Raw genomic sequence first — 8,537 nt, forward strand, 5'->3', positions numbered from 1 at the left:
GTACAATGACTGCAGGTGCATACTATGATTGCAAGGAAATTTGCAAGATATAGCAAGCAAAGCCTGAAACAGCTCAAGTATCTCTGTTTTCTAGCAGCATTAGAGCACATGTTACATGATCAAAGTCAGTCCAAAGCTACATATATAGACCCTATGAAAACCGCATTTGAGCCGCGCTTTTCCTTTGAATCAACATCTGAAAGGTTTCATGCTAACCTAATGAAACCACATAAACTCTGCCCAAATTAGAAAACAAGCAATGATCAGAGACAGTGCTTTGAAAGCTAGACAATGCAACAGAGCATTAACAATTTCCGTAGAAATTACGTTTGCCCAATCAAATTAATAGTGGCACTGCTCGTATAGGAAAATCAGATCTGACAATTTTACTTATTTACACATGAATTCTGTTATATCATATGTCGGTACTCCTAGCCTGTTGATCTTTTTTTGCAGGAAAAGAGAGAACTACTAACCAGAAATACTATGATATGTTGCGACTCACCCCCTTTGCATGGACAGGAATTTGCATAGAGATCTCCAATATGCGGGATTCAGACCTTACTAAAATGTGTCATGTAGAATTCTGGACCTACTCTTTTGCATATGCAAAGGATTTGCAGTGCACAATAACCACAAATTAGACCACACAAGAGAGCTCTAGTGATAATTTGAATATGTAGACATGCAAGACCAGATTTCATGGAATATGCGCTGAAGATAATTTTCAAGATAGCAAGCAAAGCATTAAATATCTCAAGTATCTCTGTTATGTTTCCTACCGGCATCAGAACACACATGTAATAGTCGTAAAGAGAGGATCAACGTCTCAAAGTTGTCATACTTGAAATCAAAAGCTCTAGGGGCCTCCAAGGAAAATCAGATCGCTTCCAAGTTCAGTGACCTCCTGATTTCCAATCCAAGAGCAGGATGCCTCACAAAAAGATCCTTTATAGAAAAATCAGACCCGCTTTCGGAGTTCAGCCAAAACATGTCGTCTCCTTCTTTAACTGCACTCTCGACGGGTACCAGTGAACAGTCTTGATTGGCCCATTTTCTAGCAAACAGAGGTTTCAGTTTTTTGTTTGCCTTGGCCTTTGAAGTGAAACTTCCCTTGCTGAACACAATAACCAGCTTCGTCAGCATCCACGCACTCTCCAGGATGTACTGAAGGAACGAAAGCTCGTTGGGTGCCCCTCGGAAGCCACAGAAGATCATCACTTCCATGTGTGACTGCACACATTTGACGGCACCACCTTCTTGCCAGAAATTGACGCTGAGCTTGCAAGTTGGCTCAACGGTTTTATGATCCGACTGTAAAATGGTTAAATCAGTTGAAACTTCAGTTCTATATATATATGCAAGAGTGCAAAGCTGGAAATTTATGCGAACTTAAAGTGAGGCAGGTGTCACCTCCAGATGCAGCCTCTTGACGTTTGGAAAGCATCTCAGGAAGCTTGACAGCGTCTTAGCATTGTTGTGGACTCCAAAGTACAGTCTTAAAGCGAGGATGTTTACACTTGGGACCATGGTGTTCCGACTCGCCCTTGTCCCATCCTGCAGTGGCACCCAATTTTGTGAGACAATCACATTCACTGACATATCACATTACCGAATCTACTACACACTAAAAGTATATGACTCGGTTAACCAGAAAAATATAGACTGCAAGAAAACCGAAAAAAAAAACTAACATCTGATCATTCATATGGTGGGGCAGTTTTTACTTAGAAGTCGTGACCCATGAACCTTCATTACTGTACCTAATTGTGGACCTTTTTTAAATAATGGAATAACAGCTGATGTTTTTTTTAAATCACCTGACTGCAACCATCGATCAACATATATTACATCTTAAAATTTGCAAGGTACATAGAAACCATAGGGACTATGTACCCTTTCTTTTGTGTAACTGATAGAAAACATCGATCAATTGTGACCATATATACCATGGATATATATATATATGCTATATAGAGATCAACCACGATGAGTGGTCATTGAGGGCAATATATTTTTCTCTATATCCCGTCATCCAATATGAGCACGTAAATATACTTATTAATGTAAAACAAAAGTTGTCAATGGTAGTTTTCTCTTTGGTAACAAAAGTAATGGTGTATTAATAATTCACACTATGCTAAGAAGATCGCCTACCACAAATAAGATTACTCGGCCGGATTTAAGACAACCACAGCCCAATCTAAGTTGGAATTTGATTGCTTCTGTGTTGCAGGAAACCTGGAATTTTAAAATACTATAGTACACTACATACTACTCCCTCCGTTCCATAATTCTTGTCGAAATATTACATGTATCTAGACGTTTTTTAGGAATAGATACATCTATTTTTAGACAAATTTGAGACAAGAATTATGGAACAGAGGTAGTACCATTTACTGGTACCATACGTACTTGCAAAGCTAGAAAATTAACCGGTCAGGAATCCGGTGATCCTTTATTATTATTGTAATAGTAATTTATGGCACTTTCTATATAAACAACACCAGACCAGTTTGTCGGACCTTCATTATTAATAAACACAACCGGTCGTTTTTTACATGTGTACATGTACATTAGCCAGGAACAAATTTGGTGGACTCAATTATTAAATGACCCACAATTGACAAGCATCTAGAAGGAACATCATGATCTAGCTCACAGTCCATACCTATCTGGTGAGGACAATAAAGCATTAATAGTGATAATAGCTCGAATTAACATGCCAATTTGATTTAGCCACTACTAACAGTCGGCACGTATAATATTTTCACTCCTCTTATTTTTTTTCATATGACATTGCGTGATATGAAATATCTTAATTTGTGAACTATTTCAAAATAGCTTCTGCATATTAAAAGCAGCACCGTAATATCATTGATAGGTGATCTAGACCTTAACTCCACGTGCAGATCCAATAGCAACATATATAAAAATTGATTTAGTTTTAGAAGATCTTTATCTTTACACTTATAAAGATCTGAGTTGGTGGTCCCGAGTTCACTCCCAACAAGACTACTACCTCTTAATGGCTACGGACTCATCTAATTGCCACTCATTTTATACGTATCACGATTTTTTAACTATTCTTGATTGGTTTTCATGACTTTCTAGACAATTTTTTTTCAAAAATAATATTTTGAGATAATTCTTATTTATCAGAAATTTTAAAAAACATGAGCCCAAATTCTTAATCTCGTAGCAAAGCATGGACATTTAGCTAGTAAAATATAAAAAGACACATGACATATTAAATGAAAATATGGTGTTAATTAGCAAATGTAGTATAAAATGTCAAAGGTGGAAACCATAGGGATTATGTAGCCTTTCTTTTGCTGTGGTGTGACCGAGAGAAACCATCGATCAATTGTGACCATATATACCATGGATGTATATCTGCTAGATATAGATGAACCACGTCAAGTGGTCATTGAGGGCAAATGTTCTTTTGGTATATCCCATCCTTCAATATGATTGCATAAATATACTTATTAATGTCAAAGACAAAGTTGTCATGTGGTAATTTTTCTCTTTGCTAATAAAAGTAAACGGTGTATTTATTCACATTGTACTATGATAAGAAGATCACCTACCACAAATCAGATTGCTCAGATTTAAGACAACCACATCGATCGCCTATCACAAAGATTACTCAGATTTAAGACAACCACACATCGATCGCCTACCACAAATCTCAGATTACTCAGATTTAAGACATGCAACCACATCGATCGCCTACCACAAATCAGATCACTCAGATTTAAGACAACCACATCCGAACCTAAGATGGGTTCTGATTGTTTCCGTGTCGTGGGAAACCTGGATTTAATTGGAAACTACTACAATACAATTTCTACATACTACCAATTACCATTCGCTAGAAAATTAACCGGTCAGGAATCTGGTGATACTTTATTATTATTGGACTAGTAATTTATGGCACTTTCTATATAAACAACACCCAACCAATTTTTGCCAGACCTTCATTATTAATAAAGGCAACCGGTCCTTTTTTACAAGTGTGCATGTACATTAGCCAGGAACCAATTTAGTGGACTCAACTATATATTAGTGACGCGACCCACAATTCACAAGCATGCATCTATTGGAAACATCATCTAGCTCACAGTACATAGTTTACAACGAACCTATATATTTGCGAGGATTTAACATTACAGTGATAATAGATTGAATTAACATCCCAATTAATTTTATTTAGCTAATACTAATTAACAGTCGGCAAGTATAATATATATTTTCACTACTCTTATTTAATTCCAATGACATTGCGTGATAGGAAACATCATCTAGCTCACAGGACATAGTTTACAACGAACCTATCTGCGAGGACAATTTAACATTACAGTGATAATAGATTGAATTAACATCCCAATTTGATTTAGCTACGTACTACTAATTAACAGTCGGCAAGTATAATATATATTTTCACTACTCTTATTTAATTCCAATGACATTGCGTGATAGGAAACATCATCTAGCTCACAGGACATAGTTTACAACGAACCTATCTGCGAGGACAATTTAACATTACAGTGATAATAGATTGAATTAACATCCCAATTTGATTTAGCTACGTACTACTAATTAACAGTCGGCAAGTATAATATATATTTTCACTACTCTTATTTAATTCCAATGACATTGCGTGATAGGAAACATCATCTAGCTCACAGGACATAGTTTACAACGAACCTATCTGCGAGGACAATTTAACATTACAGTGATAATAGATTGAATTAACATCCCAATTTGATTTAGCTACGTACTACTAATTAACAGTCGGCAAGTATAATATTTTCACTCCTCTTAATTTTTTCCAATGACATTTTGCGTGATATGAAATATCTGTGTGAGATATTTCAAAATAGCTTCAGCACATTAAAAGCACCGTGATATCATTGATAGGTGATCTAAACCTTAACTCCACGTGCAGATCCAATAGCGACATAAAAGTTGATTTAGTTCTAGCTAGAAGATAAAAGGTAAAAATACACATGACATATTAAATGAAAACACCGCGTTAATTAGCAAATATAGTATAATACATAAGAAATACATATTAAGACCAGTAAACAAACTTTGTACGAAATACATATGTGCTCACCTTGATGACGGTGTTGCCGACCTCCAACGTGTGCAATGCTGGCTCCAGATAGCCAAGCACGGGGGCACAGCCAACCTTAATTACCTTCCTCTGGAAGGCGTTATCGACCAACGACGACCATATGATGAGCCTCTCCAGCCTCGGAGCGTCTTCCATGAGCACATCCAGCTCGGTGCCCCCGACGAGTTGCAGGCACCGAAGGCTGCGGCTGACGATCCTGAGGCGCGTCAGCCAGATGTTCATCTGGATGCAAAGGGTCTTGAGCACCGGGGTCCTGGCCAGGACGAAGTCCATGTCCCGGTTGTCCATGTAGACGCACAAGAGGCCCAGCTCTTCCAGGTGCGGGAACTCTATGGCACCCGGGAGCGCCGCCGTGTCGGGGAAGGTGAAGGCGCCGAGGTAGAGCCGGGTCAGCGTCGCGATGCCGAAGAAGCCCGCGGGGAGCATCATGTTGAGCGGCCATGGCCGGTTCACGAGGAACAGCTCCTGGACGCCGTTGATGGCGAGCAGATGCAGCCACCGCGCGAGCAGGCCGGGGATTAGGTGCTTCATGTAGCAGGACACGATGTGGGCGCACCGGATTGGGCCCTGGTGGGCCTCGAGGATGCGCGTCACGGCGTCGGCGGCGGCCATGGACTCGGCCGGGGAAACCTCGAGCATGCTGCGGCAGGGGCGCCTGGCGGGGAGCAGGTCGGAGTGGGCGAGGACCAGCGGCGCGGCGCGCCAGACCCCGCGCCAGCGGCGGGAGAGCGCGGCGGTGCGCGCGCCGTCCTTGATTGGGAGAAGAGAGACGACGCGCCTGAGGAAGGAGTCGGGCAGGGTTGAGATGCGGTCGACGGCTTGGGGTTGTTGTGGTTGGGGCGGCGGAGGAAGAGCGGCGCCGGGGCTGGAGACGAAGGACGGAGGGCTGGGGAGGACGTGGTAGTAGAGGCAGGTCAAGGCGCGGATGAGGTTGAGCTGGAGCCTCCGGAGGTCCACGCCGTGGTTCCCGTAGTAGGCCTGCGTCTCGGTGTCCATGGGGAAGGTCTCGTGCGAGTGGGAGTCGGAGGAGGAGCCGCTGTTGTTGTTGTCCATGGCGATCGATGGGGAGCCGGAATGAAGGAGAGGAGGAAGACGGCTAGGGTTTCGGGTTCCTGCGGACAAGAATGATGATTGCTTTGCCCTGGGTTTGGGGATTCGGGCCCATGTTTTCCGGGGGTTGCTGGAAGCCGGCCCATTATTTGTCAGAAACCTTTTTAATTATTCTCTTATTCGCTTTCGATCATCTCCTCTGGCCGGCGTGCAGAACAACGTTCCCATCGTTGTCTGAAGCACAAGCGCATAATGACGTGCAGTGCACTGGGGATATATCGATATCACATGCTTAATTGCCTTGCACCTCCTTGCCTGGGTCCTTAAGATCGAGCAGCGAGCAAACTAAGTCGTGGCCTTCTACTCCCTCAGTCCCATATTAAGTGTCGAAATATTACATGTAATGTATGTAGATACTTTTTAGATATAGATGCATCCATATTTGGACAAATTTGAGACACTTAACATGAGATTGGAGGGAGTATATGGTTAAGTTGTCCAGTCGTGTGGAGCTCGCTACTGCTCCTTATGTTGCCTCTTCAGATCACCTTGCTAATTCGGCTGGCAGAGGCGCCGAGCCTTTTTCCATTTTCTGCTCCTTCTCTATCTCGGTGGCCAGTGGCGGATCGAGTCAGGACTACAAGACTAGCTAATTAAACAAAACTCTACAAGACTAGCTAATTAAACAAAACACAAACTCTACGAGGCTAGCTAATTAAACCACACAAAATTCTATGGTCTTGCGTGGTAAGTACTACCTTTTCAGAAAAAAATACACAAGTAATGATTTTTTGCCAAAATGCATGGGTATGCATTGCATACCCACGTATTAGGCTGCCTCCACCCCAGTCGGTTGGACGGGCTTCGGTGCTCTTTTGGGAATAATGGAGCTTGCGTGGATGAAGTTGACCTGGTCGCTTCGATTCGCGATCCGCCTGTCAAGCACTGTTCCTCAGCTCCATCCCTAGTTTGTCATCCTTTGAGCTCATATGGAAACCTCGTGCTCCGCTTAAGCATAAAGCTTTGCTTGGCTGGCTCTCGGTGCGCGATCATTGCTGGACTGGTGTGAGCCCGAGGGCTTGCCATTGTGTTCACTGCTCCTGAAAAGTTAGCGGCGGCGGTCCGGATTACACACCGGTGGCGGGTAACCCGGACCGCCACTAAGCCTGTCGGTGGCGGTGATGATACCTGCCATCGGTGCTAGCCAGCACCAGTGGCGGTTTGCACAACCGCCGCTGGTAATCCGTAGGGGAGCTCGGAAAGTGCATCGGTGGCCGTGGGAAGCACCGCCACTGGTCGTGCGAGTGCTTTCACCGCCACCAGTGCTCCACTAGCAGTGGCGGTGGTTGCTCACCGCCACTGGTATTCGTTTTGGATTCCTCCAACGACGTCCAGTGGCGGTGAATTTTTTGGACCAGCTGTACCGCCACTGGAGCTCGTGCGCCAGTAACCCATTCTGGCGTAGTGGTTGTACGTGTGGATTCGCGAATTCTTCTCCGCTTTCTATATATCTTAACGAAAATAGGAGTGCATTCTCGCACGAGTCCTGAAAACAAAAGCATTTTGTTCAGCAAAAAGAGGTCCCTCTGTTAGAATCACTGAATGAGGCACTTGTTGAATTACTGAAGCCTAACTCTTTTCTGCTACTTTACTAGACACACTAACAAAGTAATCCCAAGACTGAAGTAAGGTCATAGTCGAATTGCCAGTTTGTGCAGCATTTATAGAAAAGAGATAAGTGTCTTTTTCGTCCCTCAATTATTGTGTGCATTCAAACTTCGTCTCTCAACTAATTTCCAGTGTGAACTTCGCCCCGCAACTTTCATTGTCGGGCTAATCTCGTTCGTGTGCCGGCCTAGGGTGGTGAAACCTGGTTTTGACCACACGTAGCAGGTTATAACGGAGGCATTGTGGCCACTCATCCGGATAGGGTGTAGAGTCTGCAAAATAGAAACTTATGGTCAGTAACTTCAGACTTCAAACAAAAAATAGTAGTGATCTTGCTTATTACCTGCCCTCTTTCAATCACCGCCGCACGATGGTCAGTCTCATAAGTACTATCAAGCCCTGGGTACCGACAATCGTTCGCCATCCTAACAAACGCATCCATGCATAAGACATTTGAAATTACATACACATACAAGTCAACAATAAACGTTGCAAGCCCTCATTGCATAACTATGAATAGAATTCGACCATTGCTTCAATTTGCATCATCAACATTGCATTCATACACATTGCACAACCAGGGTTTGAACAAAAATAAGCACGGTACATTACTCAAATTAATACATATACATTGCATCCCTAAGTATTGCATCTCGATAGAAAAGGGGCACAT

At 42.8% G+C, this 8,537-nt stretch overlaps 1 protein-coding gene across 1 annotated transcript; it reads right to left on the reverse strand.

Annotated features, from left to right (window-relative positions):
* Window positions 1–879: 879 nt before the first annotated feature.
* LOC112269279 (putative FBD-associated F-box protein At5g56700) lies at window positions 880–6,199 on the reverse strand. Its single transcript, XM_024455691.1, has 3 exons — window positions 5,126–6,199; window positions 1,414–1,557; window positions 880–1,314 (listed from the first exon to the last, which is right to left on the reverse strand). The coding sequence occupies exons 1-3, from the start codon at window positions 6,197–6,199 to the stop codon at window positions 880–882; spliced, it is 1,653 nt and encodes a 550-aa protein (XP_024311459.1).
* Window positions 6,200–8,537: the final 2,338 nt, after the last annotated feature.

This window comes from Brachypodium distachyon, chromosome 5 (genome assembly GCF_000005505.3).
Source record: "Brachypodium distachyon strain Bd21 chromosome 5, Brachypodium_distachyon_v3.0, whole genome shotgun sequence".
Lineage (NCBI taxonomy): Eukaryota > Viridiplantae > Streptophyta > Magnoliopsida > Poales > Poaceae > Brachypodium > Brachypodium distachyon.

Bases quoted from the DNA above. Each gene is read 5' to 3' on its own strand.
- LOC112269279 (XM_024455691.1), bottom strand. From the start codon at position 6,199: ATGGACAACAACAACAGCGGCTCCTCCTCCGACTCCCACTCGCACGAG. The intron at 1,558-5,125 runs GTGAGCACATAT...GTGCCACTGCAG, and splicing joins TCGGCAACACCGTCATCAAG to GATGGGACAAGGGCGAGTCG. The intron at 1,315-1,413 runs GTGACACCTGCC...ACCATTTTACAG, and splicing joins TCAAGAGGCTGCATCTGGAG to TCGGATCATAAAACCGTTGA.